General features: G+C 48.1%; 1 protein-coding gene across 1 annotated transcript in view; it reads left to right on the plus strand.

Annotated features, from left to right (window-relative positions):
- LOC143298550 (cadherin-related tumor suppressor-like) overlaps positions 1-15,000 on the plus strand; it is a 240,010-nt gene that overhangs the window by 220,382 nt on the left and 4,628 nt on the right. The window contains exons 14-17 of the mRNA XM_076611418.1: positions 744-998; positions 2,473-4,477; positions 7,990-9,733; positions 14,029-14,132. Coding sequence (XP_076467533.1) covers positions 744-998; positions 2,473-4,477; positions 7,990-9,674 — 3,945 coding nt within the window. The 3' untranslated portion in view covers positions 9,675-9,733; positions 14,029-14,132. The remainder of the gene's footprint in view (positions 1-743; positions 999-2,472; positions 4,478-7,989; positions 9,734-14,028; positions 14,133-15,000) is intronic.

A 15,000-nucleotide genomic window follows, 5' to 3' on the forward strand; every position in this document is an offset into this window, starting at 1 on the left:
TCAGGAGGTGGGTCTGGGGAGCACTGAGAAGGATGTGGAGGAGTTTGATAAGTGGTGCTGTTTCTTTTGTTCATGTTATCGTTCTGGTTTTGTGGGTGGGGAGAAGGATGTGGAGGAGTGGTGGTTTGTGTGTGTGTGTGTGTGTGTGTGTGTGTGTGTGTGTGTGTGTGTGTTGCTGTCTTTTGTTTTATTGTTGTTTTATTGTTGTTGTTGCTGTTGTTGTTTTTAAGGGAAGGTGGAGATGAGAAGGTGGGAGTTGGGTTGGTGTGTGTGTGTGTGTGTGTGTGTGTGTGTGTGTGAAAAAGAGAGAGAGAGAGAGGTGGAAGGAGGGTTAATCTTGGAAGAGGGAGGGTTGGTGGATGGGTATGTTTCTTGCTGAGTTCGGTGATAATGATTATGCTCCTGACCAGTGTATAAAACAAAACCACATAATTACCCTCTGTGTAAAAAACAAACAAACAACAAAAAAAAAAACCATATTTAGTCATCTGTGTAAAAACCAGTATCTGTCCTGCTCTGCACCGTCATCCTCTGCGCAACCACCGCCTATCCACTGTGGAAAACCAACACATATGTCATCTTTTGTAAAAAAAAAAAATAAAATAAAATAAAAATAAAAATAAATAAAAAAAGGAAAGAGAGAGAAAAGAAGAAATAATAATAATAAAAGAATAAATAAATGAATAGATGAATAAATGAATTAAAAAACCCACCTGTCCTCTCTGTTCATGATCGGCGACCAGGGCACCCCCAAGCTGACGGCCACGGCAACAGTGAAGATCATCATCGTGGACCGCAACGACAACCCGCCCGTGTTCTCTGTGCTCTTCAGCGTGGCTGTGCCCGAGGACCTACCACTGCACTCCCTCATCCTCACCCTCACCTCCACCGACCGCGACACCCCCGCCAACGCCAACGCCACCTACCAGCTGATCCCCGGCCCCGACTCGTTGCCCTTCGCTGTGGACCCCATCAGTGGCAACATCACCAACATCAAGGTAATATTGATAATAGTATTTATATAGCACTGAATCTTGTGCAGAGACAAATCAAAGCGCTTTCGCACCAGTATTCACACGCAAGCATAACTCTAAAACTGGAGAAACTGAAGACAAGGAAGAGGCAGGGAAGGGAGGCTATTTTGGGAAGAGGTGGGTTTTAGGCCAGACTTGAAAGAGCTGAGTATGGGGACTTGACGAAGCGAAAGAGGAAGTTCATTCCAATTGCAAGGTCCAGAGAGAGAGAAAGAACGGCGGCCAACAATCGAGAGTTTGAATCTGGGTATGCGTAAACAGAGTGGATCCGAAGCTGATCGTAGTGAGCGAGATGGAGTGTAAAAGGTGAAGGCAGCCACAGAGATAGGAAGGGGCTGATTTGTGAATACATTTATAACATAGAGTGCTGATCTTGTACTTTATTCTGTGTGAGACAGGGAGCCAGTGGAGATGTTGCAAAAGGGGAGTGATGTGCTCAGATCTTTTCTTTCTCAGGACGTGTCGGGCAGCAGAGTTTTGTATGCGCTGAAGGGACTGAATGGATGAAGCAGGCAAACCAGACAATAGAGAGTTACATTTGTCAAGGCGAGAGAGAATGAGAGAAACGACAAGTCTAGATATCTCCGTGGGTGGTTGATTGATGTGGGTGCTGACATGGCGCCTGGTTTTCCCACCTTGGGTGATTGGTGTAGATTCTTGTATTGCCCTGATGTGGAATATTTATATAGCGCCCATTGATTGATGTGGATACTTATATGTAGCACCTATCCTGACATATAGCGCCTGTTTCCACCTCATGTGATAAGTATGGTTACTTATATGTAACACCTCTCCTGATATTGGATACTTATATGGCGCCTATTTTCACCTCATATGATTGATATTTGTGCATGTATATTGCCCTTATCCTGATATGCATATAGCGTCTGTTTTCTTTTCAGATGACTTATATTTGGATACTTATATAAAGCGCCTGCCCTGATATGGATACTTATATAGCGCCTGTTTTCACCTCATATGATTGATAGCGTCTGTCCTTCGATCGGAGACCAAGCTGTAGGCGCTTTACAAACACTGAGTCATTTTCACAACAGACTGCGTAGCTGGGTAAGGTATTGAGAGCTGCCTTTTAGGCGGACATCATTCGTTTCCTGCGTGTCAGTTTGTCAGGTTTCAGTCAGTCAGGCTCAAATCACACGTGCGTACACACACACACACACACACACACACACACACACACACACACACACACACACACACACACATGTTGACACAGTGGATTTTGCCAGGGATACCCCTCTTGTTGCCTTCGTTTATTGTATGTGTTTTAAGCGCGTGCTAGACATGTTACTTATAAAGCGCTGTAAGAAGTCTGAAAGCGGTATATGGAATGTTGCAATTAGTATTGTTATTATTATTGTTGTTGTTCTTTATTATTATTATTATTATTATTATTATTACCATCATCATCATCAAGGTGCTGGACGCCGATACGAAGGAGCGGTACCGACCGGAAGTGCGGGTGTCAGACTCGTCGTACGCGGCGGAGACCCAGGTGACGATCCGCCTGCTGGACGTCAACGACAACCCGCCGCGCTTCTCTCGCCAGGACTTCCTGTTCGAGCTGCGCGAGGGTCAGAGGCCGGGCACGGTGGTGGGGCGCGTGATGGCCTCGGACCGCGACATCAGCTCCCCCAACAACCAGTTCTACTTCTCCCTCAAGAGGCCCTCCACGCTGTTCGAGCTCAACGCCGAGTCCGGGGAGATCACTGCCCTGAGGAGCCTGGAGTACCAGCGGACGGTGGACGGGCCCTCAGCCATGAACGTGCACACCCTGGACGTCATGGTGACGGACCTTGGCATGCCCTCGTTGTCGTCACAGGCCACCGTCACCATCTCCGTCACGGACGCCAACAACCACGCCCCCGTCTTCGAGCACAGCGACTACGTGTCTGCCGTGCCGGAGAACGCGGGGACGGGGAGGTCCATCCTGAGGGTGGAGGCCAACGACTACCTGGACTACGGGCTGAACGCCGAGGTCAGCTACAGCGTGCAGGGCGGGAACGGGTCGACCTACTTTAGCGTGCAGGAGGACAGCGGAGTGGTGTCCGTGAAGAGGGACCTGAGGAACCAGCGGGGCCGAAACTTCGTACTGGTGGTGACGGCCACGGACAAGGGCCACCCGCCCCAGGCCAGCAACGCCAACGTGGTGCTCAGCATCACCGACATCAACTACTACGCCCCGGAGTTCCGCAACAACCTCTTTCAGAAGAGCGTGCAGGAGGACGTCAACGTGGGCTACGTCATCGACACCATCAGCGCCAACGACCGCGACAGCGGGCTGAACGGGGAGGTCCGCTTCTTCATCTATACAGGGAACGAGCAGGGGCTGTTCTCCCTGAACCACGTCACTGGCAGCCTCACTGTGGCCAAGGAGCTGGACTATGAGAGCCAGCGGAGCCACGCTCTCAACATCACGGCCAAGGACATGGGGCTTCTCAGCCGCTCCGTCAGCCGAGTCTACAACATCACCTTGCTGGACGTCAACGACAACAGCCCTGTGTTCGACCAGTCCGTCTACAACACCTTCGTGGCGGAGAACTCGGCGCGCGGCACCATCATCCTCAACGTGCGCGCGCACGACGCCGACAGCGGCAACAACGCCGTGGTGCGCTACTCCATCACGGGCGACGTCGCCGCCAAGAGCAAGTTCTCCATGGACCCCGTCATGGGCAGCATCACTGTGGAAGGCAGCTTGGACTACGAGACCCGGGACCTGTACACGCTGACCATCATGGCCTTCAACCCCTCCGGCGGGGGCAGTGACGTCAGGAAGAACGTGGCGACCGTCCGGGTCTACGTCACGGGGGTCAACGAGTTCTTCCCCAGGTTCGTGCAGAAGGTGTACTCCCTCAACGTCAGCGAGTCGGCGGCCATGAACACCACGCTGACCACCTTACAGGCCACGGACCGCGACAAGGGCGTGGACGGCATCGTGTACTACTACCTGGTGGGCTCCAGCAACCTGCGCGGCTTCGCCGTGGAGCCTCTGACCGGGAACCTGGTGGTGGTCAGCCGGCCGGACTACGAGTCCTCGCCGCAGATCGTGCTGACGGCCATGGCCAAGAACTGGGGCATCGTGCAGGGCAACAACGACACGGACACCTGCACCGTCACCATCAGCGTGGAGGACGCCAATGACCCGCCCGTCTTCCAGCAGGAGGAGTACTACGCCACCATCCAGGAGTCGTCGCTCCGCAACACGCACGTGGCCACCGTGTCGGCCTCGGACAACGACATCCGCCCCGAGAACCGCTACTTCCTGTACCGGATCCAGTCCGGCAACGAGGGCTCCAAGTTCAGCATCGACGCCCGTTCGGGGCGCATCGTAACCACGGGCAACGGAGTGCTGGACAGGGAGACCGTGCCCAACTACAGGCTGACGGTAGTGGCCGAGGACAGCGGATCCCCGCCTCAGACTGGTCAGTTGTTGGGTTGTTTTGTGTTTGGGTGGTGGTGGTGGTGGTGGTGTGTGTGTGTGTGTGTGTGTGTGTGTGTGTGTGTGTGTGTGTGTGGAGGTGGGTGTGAGACGGGAGGTGTAGAGGGGTAGTTAGTGGGGTTGTGGTAGGGGAATTAGTTGGAATTGTGTGTGTGTGTGTGTGTGTGTGTGTGTGTGTGTGTGTGTTTCTCTCTCTCTCTCTCTCTCTCTCTCTCTCTCTCTCTCTCTCTCTCTCTCTCTCTCTCTCTCACTCTCGCCAGCATCTCTTTCTCCTCATTTCCTTTCTGTATCTCTGTCTCTGCCTCTGGTTGTCTCTGTTTCTCACTCTCTCTGCCTGCCTGCCTCCCTCTCTATTTCCCTTCCTCTCTCTCCCTGTCTCTATCTATCTAACTCTGCCTCTCTCTCGCTCGTTCTTCCCTTCGCTCTCTCTCTGTCTTATTTTTTTTTCTGCCTGCTCACCTCTCTTTGTTCCCTTTCATCCCTCTCTCTCTCTCTCTTTCTCTCGCTGCCATTATTCATAAATTTTTGCATGTTCTCTTGTCATGTCTTGAAAATTCTCAGTTGACATATTGCGGTATTGCGCGGAGAAAACTGATTTTCTATAGCAAGGAATGATTACAGTTCATTTCATTTCAAACCTTTTTTTTTTGTTTTTTAAAGAAATATTTTGTTCTGCTAGAAAGGAATTCCCCCGCTTTCACTCTTTATGCTGTTGTTATTCACATAATTATATTTCCTTGATATTAGAGCAATTAATTTTATGTGGCTAGATTGGAAAGATTACCAAGGGAACAGGGGGCGCCGTGGGGTGGGGTCCGGAGGGCTGGGGGTGGGGTGGGGTGGGGGGCAGGTGTGTGTGTGTGGGGGGGGGGGGGGGCAGGTCTTAGATATTAATCAGTGAAGAAGATACCTCTTTACATGTCAGAATGAACAAGCGATTCTGTTGGGGAGACATTCGTGCGTTCCGCTCCTGCACCTCGATCACTGAAATGAAGGAAATGATTTTATTTATTTCTTTCTTTATTTATCTATTCTTTTTTTTTTTCATTCATTTATTCAATTATTCATTTATTTGTTTGGTACTTATTTTCTTTTCTTTCTTGAACTCTGTCACAGAATCAAGGTAACTAATTTTTACCCTGCATATCTAGCAGTCAGTGTTGGTCAGTTGGTTACGTTGTTCTTTTATTCATTTCTTATTTATCGATTTCGTTTTGCGTCTTCAGCTCGATCATATAACTATGATAAAAGGAACAAAGTTTCTCGTGGCAGATAATGGTGTTTTTTTTGTTTTTTTTTTTTTTTTTGGTTGCTTTATCTATTTATGATCTAGTCACTTGGATAAAGGTGTTCTTCTATTTAAAAGAAAAAAAAGTATTTGACTTCAGCTATGATGGCTCTTATATTTTTTTAAATATATTTTTGTTATCGATTTTACGTGACGGTTGTATGACATACAACCGTGCTCCTTTATATCCGACATAAAATGTTTCTTCCCCCTTACTTACCCGATAAAGCCTCTTTCTTGTCTTTTGTTTGTTTGTATGTTTGTTTTTGTTTTCAGTGTCGCTGTATCGATCATTTCAATAGTTACAACCGAAACTGAACTGTGCGTGTGTGTGTGTGTGTGTGTGTGTGTGTGTGTGTGTGTGTGTGTGTTTCGTACGTTTATTTATTTATAGTCTATTCATCTAAGATGATGATATTAGACTAAAAATGAATGATATTATTATTATTATTTGGATTATTATCATTCCTATCATAATGACAATTGTTAGTATTAATTAGATATCGACATTTCTGTATATTCGAATGAAAAGGAGGGTGGTTGAGGTGGAGGGAAGGGGGGGCAAGGGGGAGGGGACTAAAAAAGGAAGAGAGACAGACAGACAGACAGACAGAGAGAACAGAATGTAGAAAAGATAGAGTACAAAATCTAAAATGGAGAGGGTGAAATGTGTGTGTGTGTGTGTGTGTGTGTGTGTGTGTGTGTGTGTGTGTGTGTGTGTGTGTGTGTGTGTGTGTGTGTGTGTGTGTGTTGGATAGGGGCAGGGAGAAGTAGGGAAGCTGCAGTCAGGAGAATGTACATGCATTGCAATCCTTCGAAAAAAAACAAAAAAACAAACCCAAACAAATCCAGCCTAGAATGTTTATCGCGGATTCCACTTGGCACAGGACAGATATCCCACTGATCCTGCAATATCCTGGTCATCCGTTTGTTCATGTTGTTATTACCACTCGTGTCTTTGTGTCGTTTATATCCATCATTTCATTATCTTCCATCTTTCATGTGTTGCTATCGTCCATCTTTGCGTGTTACCGCCAACCTTTTTTTTCTTTTTTCTTCTTCTTCTTTTCTTTTTTTTTTAAACCCTCAACCATCTTTCTATATATACCGTATCCATACATTCCATTAACCGTATTTCGTTATTATCACCATCCATTCCTTTTCCATTCAGTATCTTTCTACATTATCATCATCCTTTTTTTCTTTTCTTTTTTTTTACCATTAACCATATTTCTGTATCATCACCATCAATTATTTTACCATCAACTGTCTTTTTTATATTGTCACCAGGTTTTGTTGTTGTTGTTGTTGTTGTTGTTTTGTTTGTTTGTTTGCTTGTTTGTTTTTTTGTTGTTTATTTTAAGAAACTGTGGTAATCCATTTTCTGTATTATCCTCCTCCTCATTTCTATATCGCCATCATCCTTCTTTGTGCCTTTTTCTGTGTTGTCTTAGTTGTCATTATCCATTGTTATATATCACCTTCACCCACCTTTCTATAGTATCATATAGTATGTTCACCTCTGTATAACATCATCTGTTCTGTATTTCAAAGTATCTCCATCAGTCTCTCAACATATTGTATCATACTATCAATCTTCTTTTCTGTGTATTTTAACCATTCACCTTTCTATATTGTCTTCATCCATCTTTCTCGGTTGTTTTCGTCCATCTGCAATATTATCATCATCCATTTCACCCCTCTTTATGTATTTTCATCATCCCTCTTTTCTATAGTATCCACTATTTTTTTCTGCATGATCATTATACATTTTACTTAAATGTTGTCATCCACCTTTCTATATTGACATTATCCATTTTTCTGTATCATCATCATCATCATCATCATCATCATCATCATCATCACCGTTCTGTGTTGTCATCCTTCGTTCTGTATTATCATCATCGGCGTTTCCACATTGTCATGATAATAATAATGGATACTTATGTAGCACACTATTCAGAAATCTGCTCTAGGTGCTTTACAAAAACGCTTTTGTTAACATAAAACATTACATCAATGTTACATACACACACTACGCACACACACACACACACACACACACACACACACACACACACACACACACACACACACACACTGCATATATCATTGTCATGATATACCTGTGTGTATCATTACCACCCCTCTGTGTGCATCAGTCTATTATTATATCCTACGTTTTCTTCCCCCACCCCTCCACACAGGGACGTGCACGGTGCTGGTGTACCTGCAGGACATCAACGACAACGGACCCGTGTTCGTGCCCCCTCAGCTGACAGCCTACGTCACAGAGGGCTACCCGCCCGGCACCCACGTCATCACGCTGTCCATGAACACCTCGGACCCGGACCTCAGCCCCAACCAGGGCCCCTACACGTACGAGGCCCTGCCCGACCCCTCCCAGCAGTTCTTCCAGATCTTCAACCGCACGGGCCTCGTGCAGACCCGCACGCGCATCAACCGCGAGGAGAACCCCATCTTCCGCATCCCAGTCATCGTCTACGACAACGGCGTGGGCGCGGACCGGATGTCGTCGACGCTGACGTTCACGGTGGTGGTGAACGACGTCAACAACTCGCCGCCCCAGCCGCGGCCCCTGAGGGTTCGGGTCACCGTGCGGGACGGCATGTCCGCGGTGGGCGTTATCGCCGACGTGCGGCCCCTGGACGCCGACCTGGAAGGGAACTACACGTGTCGGATCATGAGCGGCGCCGGCTCCATGTTCTCAATGACCGGCGGCTGCGGCCTGAGGCTGATGGCGGAGCCCGAGCAGACCAACTACACGCTGATCGTGGCAGGGTCTGACGGCAGCTTCGAGGAGGTGAGCTACAGGGTGACGGTGGAGGTGCAGCACGTGCCCCAGGCTCTGATCGACCAGGCCGTGGCCACCGTGCTGGCGGGGATCACCTCGTCCGAGTTCCTGGAGACCAAGTACGTGGCCTTCATCAGCGCCGTGGCGAGTCTGTTCGGGCTGTCCAGCGTCCCCTTCGTCTTCAGTCTGAAGGAGGAGGAGGGAGACCTGTACGTGTTCCTGGCCGTGGAGGAGAACGAGGTGGCTGTGGACCGCAGCCTGCTGGCCCAGAAGCTGAGGGAGTCAAAGTTCATCCTGGAGAGCCGGGCCGGGGTGAAGGTCAAGGAGGCGGCCGTGCAGCTGTGCTCGTCCAACCCTTGTCAGAACGGCGGGACCTGCAGCACGGGGGTGGCGCTGTCCCCGGGCCTGTCGTCCAGCGAGTCCCCCCACCTCGTCCTCACCTCCTCCACCCCCTCCGTCGTGGAGACGTGTCTGTGCCCGCCGGCCTACGACGGCGACCTGTGCCAGACGGCCCAGCAGCCCTGCGGGGACAGCTTCTGCGCCAACGGGGGCACCTGCCAGGGCTCCGCCTGTAGCTGTCCCCCGGAGTGGACCGGCCGCTACTGCGAGAGTGACGTCAACGAGTGTCTAACGTCGCCGTGCCTCAACGGCGGGAACTGCACCAACTCCCCTCCGGGGTCGTTCAGCTGCCGATGCATGCCGGAGTTCTACGGCCCCGTGTGCCAGCACCGCTACCAGTGCCTCAGCGCGCCATGCCAGAACGGCGGGAGCTGCCGGGACGTGCCGGACGGTTTCCAGTGCCGCTGTCTCTTCGGTTTCCACGGGGACCAGTGCCAGCACTCCAGCCTGGGCTTCCAGGAGGGCTCCTACCTCACCCTCCCGCCCATCTCGGAGTACACCAACCTGGTCATCGCCGGCTACGTGGCCACCGTCTCGCGCAACGCTCTGCTGCTCTTCAGCCCTGTCACCATCAATAGCGTGTTCAGTGGCTACGTCGCCCTGGAGGTGGTGGAGGGCGCCGTGCGCTTCTCGTTCAACCTGGCGGAGAGGGCGCCCGCCCCATCCGTGTGGAGGTGAACGGTACCCGGGTGAACTCGGGTCACTGGTACCGGGTGGAGGCCAACTTGCAGATACGGGTAGGTTGTGTGTGTTTTTTTGTTTGTTTGTCTTTTTTTCTGTTGGTTGTGGGGGTCTGTGGGGGTGGTGTTTGGATGTGTGTGTGGGTGGTGGAAGGGGGTTTGTGGCGATGGTGGTGGTGTTGGTGTGTGTGTGTGTATGTGTGCTTGTGTGTGTGTGTGTGTGTGTGTGTGTGTGAGAGAGAGAGAGTGTGTGTGTGTGGGGGGGGGGGGGGAGGGGGGTGTTGGATTACGCTGCTGGTCAGGCATCTGCTTGGCAGATGTGGTGTAGCGTATATATATGGATTTGTCCGAACGCAGTGACGCCTCCTTGAGCTACTGAAACTGAAACTGAGGGGGCGTGGGTGGATGCGTGGGTGAATCATGTGTTATTTGGGTATGATATATCTGTCTTCGTCTGTTTTCTCTCAGTCCTTGTACCCCCACCTGTTCTTTATGACTCTCATTCTGTCTCTGAGTGTCTCCGTCTTCCATGTCTCTCACTCTCTGTCTCTGTTTCCCCTCCTCTCTATGTATATATATATATCTAGCTTTTGCTTTTCTCTCTACCTCCCCACCCCCTCCCCTTCGCCTTCCTTTCTCTCTGCCGCTATTTTTCTCTCTTCCTTTGTGAACTTGTACAGTACAGTTCTTTGCTGATGCCAAACATGATTGGTTTGAACACAGTTTACTCTATCAAGGACGATACAAAGAAGATGCAAACATTAAAACATTGAGCGCAATAAGCACAGGCATACACAGCATACTGTTGTAATAGTATACTGTGTACAAATCTGGCTGCAGCAAGGAAACAACATATAATATATATATTATGTATATATATATATATATATATATATATATATGTGTGTGTGTATATATATATATATATATATATATATTGACTGATTGATAGATGGATGGATGGATTGATATGGATACTTATTATATAGCGCCTATCCTCGGTCTGAGACCAAGTTCTAAGCGCTTTACAAACACTGGGTCATTTACACAACAGGCTACCTTCCTGGGTAGAGCCGACTGACGGCTGCCATTGGGCGCTCATCATTCGATTCCTGTGTCATTCGGATTTCAGACACGCACACATACACACTCAAACAAACATTTAACATTTTGCGTGTGTTATCGTTTTGTTTATTAACCCCGCCATGTAGGCAGCCATACTCCGTTTTCAGGGGTGTGCATGCTGGTTATGTTCTTGTTTCTATAACCCACCGAACGCGGACATGGATTGCAGGATCTTTAACGTGGGTATTTAATCTTCTGCGTGCGAAAACACACGAAGGGGGTTCAGGCACTGGCGGGTCTGCACATATGTTGACCTGGGAGATCGGAAAAATCTCCACCCTTTACCCACCAAGCGTCACCGAGATTGGACCGGGACCCTCAGATTGAAAGTCCAACGCTTTGACCATTCGGCTATTGCGCCCGTATATCTATGTATACGATTGGACAACATCACGATGATTGAACATGTTACTCTATTCGGAGACAATTCTGACCCACTATCCTAGGCTCTGGACTTCAGAGTTGCAATTAAAAAGACTGCGAAAAATGACCTCATTCCTTCTCCTCCCCCTCCCCCTCCCTCCCCCTCCCCCATCCCCCACCCTCCCTGTTTGGAGGGAGCAGAGTCGACCTTGCCGGCAGTTGTGCCGACAAACGGGGCAAACTTCTACATATCTGTGTTGCTCTGCATTGAAGCGCGCACACCCGCACTCACACACACACACACACACACTCACACGCACGCACGCACGCATGCACGCACGCACGCACGCACGCACGCACGCACGCACACACACGCGCGCGCGCGCGCGCGCGCACACGTATTCAAGATGGAGAGAGAGAGAGAGAATCAAAGGATTAAATAAACGAATCTTTATTTTCCAACTGTGGATGTATTTTGTGCACATTAGCGGACTTTTACAGAGCCAGAGAGACAGATAGAAAAAGAGACAGACAGACCGAGGCAGAGACAGAGTCACAAAACAGTCAGACGAAAAGACAGGGGGAAATAGAAAGAGACAGATTGAAAAGGGTATGGGGAGATAAAGAAAAAGAAATACAACCAAACAAACGAAAAAGGTATTTAAAAAAAAACAAACAAACAACCACGAGAGATCAGAACGCGCAATCTAGATAGAAACATAAACTGCCTCGAACTGGAATGATAACAGTTGAAAACCTCCGTAAACGACGCTAACTTTACGAACCTTGCACAGGTGTGGTGAATGTTTGAGAACAGAGAGAGAGACAGAGATAGCAAGAGGAAAAAGAGAACAACCACAGAGACAGAGAGAGCAGTTAGAGAGAGTTGAGAGAGAGTGGGTGGAGTGGGGGGTGGAAGAGGGAGGCTAGGGGGGGGCCAGCAAACAGAGACCGACATACCTTGCAGATTCGCAAAATTAATCAGACAAACTCCACAAAGATAACCTTCTGTATGCGTGTGTGTGTGGGCGGGGGTGGGGGTGGGGTAGGGTGAGTGTGTTAGGGGGGTGAGGAAGTGGGGGGGAGGGGGTATATCAGCATGATAGTGGAGGTAAAAACGTGCAAGTAATGAAAATGAGAAATAAACATAAATAAATAAAGAATAATGGAAAGAACCGGGGGGGGGGGGGAGAAGTTAGGGGACGATTGTAGCTATTTAAAGATCGCAGTTTGGGGCCAATTCTCTCTCTCTCTCTCTCTCTCTCTCTCTGTGTATACATTATATATATATATATATATATATATATATTAATATTATTCCTGTATATATATATAGAGAGAGAGAGAGAGACAGACAGACAGACAGACACAGAGAGAGAGACAGAGAACCACTATTCCCAAAATAGACGCGGTAGAGAGCTTCCCTTCAACCAAAACACAGGAAATGGGAACGAATTCACATGAAAGCAGAAAAAAAAGTACTCCGTTCCGTCCACGGTATCTCATCTTCTAGCTTTTTATTCCGCCGTTACTTGGGTACCCCATCTTCTAACATCTAGTGGGGCAGACAACACCCAGACAGCCCCGGAAAGAATGCACGAGCAAGATTTAAAAAGACCAGACAGGTGTGTGTCTGTGTGAACAGAGACTTCAGAAACGTAGGTAAACGTGGCGAATTAAGACTGTAGAGCAAGCACTAGTGAGAGAGGCTGAAGTGTCTGTCTCTTTTGTAAACTTTGCCCCAATAAGATTTGGGGAAGTACTTTTTTTTTTTTTTTGTTCAGAGAAACTACTGCGTACCATTTGGGATGTTGTTTTGATGTTGGTTTTGGGGGTTGGTTTTGTTTGCTTTTTTTTGTTTTGTTTTTTTTAGTGGAAAGGTTAAAGGATTCAGACTCTCTCTCTCTCTCTCTCTCTCTCTCTCTCTCTCTCTCTGCTTCTTCTTATCCTCCTCCTCTTTCCATTATTATTTTCCTCATCATTATCGTAGGATACTGTTGATGCATTGCTTGATTGGTTGATAAAGATACGTAAGCCAAGCATTGAGCGCTTTACAAACTCGGGAGAACTTATTTTCACAGCAGACTGCCTACCTAGGTAAAAAACCGACCGAGAGCTGCTGTTCAGCGCACATCATTCGTTTCCTGTGTCATTCACAGTCATTCAGGCCTCTCTCTCTCTCTCTCTCTCTCTAATACACGCACACGCACATGCGCGCTTCTGTCACTTCCCCATGTCTGTAGCTGCTTCAGTTAAAGATAATGACGTGTAATTCATATGCATATTATCAACTGGTGTCATTTATCACGAAGAAAGATAACTTTGGCTCTTGCCGGAGTTGATAAAAGTATCTGAAAGTCGTTCGGCATGACTTGGTTTAAGATTCGTGTTCATGTTTTATGATATACGTTTTATGATATACATATATTCCTGTTTGATGCACAGTTGGCAAGTGTTCTTTCTCATGTTGATTGTTGAATTACCCTCTATTCCTGCCCCGTTCTCCTCGTAAGTGGTGAAAGGCTTAATGAAAACTGTCATTATTAATATCATGACTGAATGAAGATGGAAATGAGACAGGGAGAGTGAATTCATCATCTTGTTCTTGTTCTTCTTGTTCTTGGTGTTGTTGTTGTTCTTCTTCTTCTTCGTGATGTTGTTGTTGTTGTTCTTCTTCTAATTCATTTTGAACTTCAGTGTTCGTGGGCTGCAACTCTCACATTCACTGTGGTGTATGTAAATTATACAGAGGGGCTTTTACGTAACTGACTTCTTTTTTTTTTTTTCTCCAACCGTTTCGGCAGCCGAACACCGTGATCGGGGATATAATTATGTCATTGTTGTGATGGTGGTGCTGTGCGCAGTTGGCGTCCCTGGTGGTGCAGCGGTGTGAGGACGACGGCAGGAGTTGTCGGCCCTGCGACCGTCAGAACCTGACCTGCTACCGCACTGTCACCTTCCCTGACCAGTGAGTCACCTGTCTGTCTGTCTGTCTGTCTGTCTGTCTGTCCGTATGTCTGTCTGGCTGTCTTTGCGCGTGCTTGTCTGTCTGTGCACATTATTAGTGTCGTTAATGTTGGTCATCAACTTGCCAGTGTTATCGTCGTCAACATTATCATCATCATCATCACAACTACTACTACCTCTACTACTACAACGACTACTACTCTATTTGATGATGATGATGCTATTGTTACTGTTATTGTTGTTATTAGTAGTAGTATTAGTTCCTTGGGTAATACGTTATGGCTGCATGCAGTTACCTCGATTTGGGATACAGTTTCTCTCCTGATACCAAACAAACTCACTCAGAAGCAAAATGTTAGGTAGATGATATCCATAATTTACTGGTACAAATAATGAAATATATTATGTAGAACTGGGAGATGTACTGCTGAATAAACTCTTTTAGAAGAAACAAAAACGAAAACTTGCAGACAGGTTTCCGGTTGTTGTGGGTTGGTTTGTTTTTCCGCTTGGGGTTACGTTTTGCCATGAGGTAAAATATAGCGTTATTGACAGTATTAACACCGATGCAGTGCAAAAGAGAGAGAGAGAGAGAGAGAGAGAGAGAGAGAGAGAGAGAGAAAAGACCACACATACCACGGCAGATAGGTGGGGGACTGGAGGCGGTGACAGGGTGGATTAGCTCACCCCCTCCTCCACCAAACAGCCCCTCCTTCCATACAGTACACCCCCCCCCCAAACCCCGCTCCCCCCCCCACACACACACCAGCCCCCCCCCCCCCGCCCCCTCCCCCCCCCCCCCCCCCACACACTTTTTTTTAATTTTTTTTTTTAAACTTCTTCCCTCTTTGGTCTAGCAGCTGGTGAAT

This window comes from Babylonia areolata, chromosome 24 (assembly GCF_041734735.1).
Source record: "Babylonia areolata isolate BAREFJ2019XMU chromosome 24, ASM4173473v1, whole genome shotgun sequence".
Lineage (NCBI taxonomy): Eukaryota > Metazoa > Mollusca > Gastropoda > Neogastropoda > Buccinidae > Babylonia > Babylonia areolata.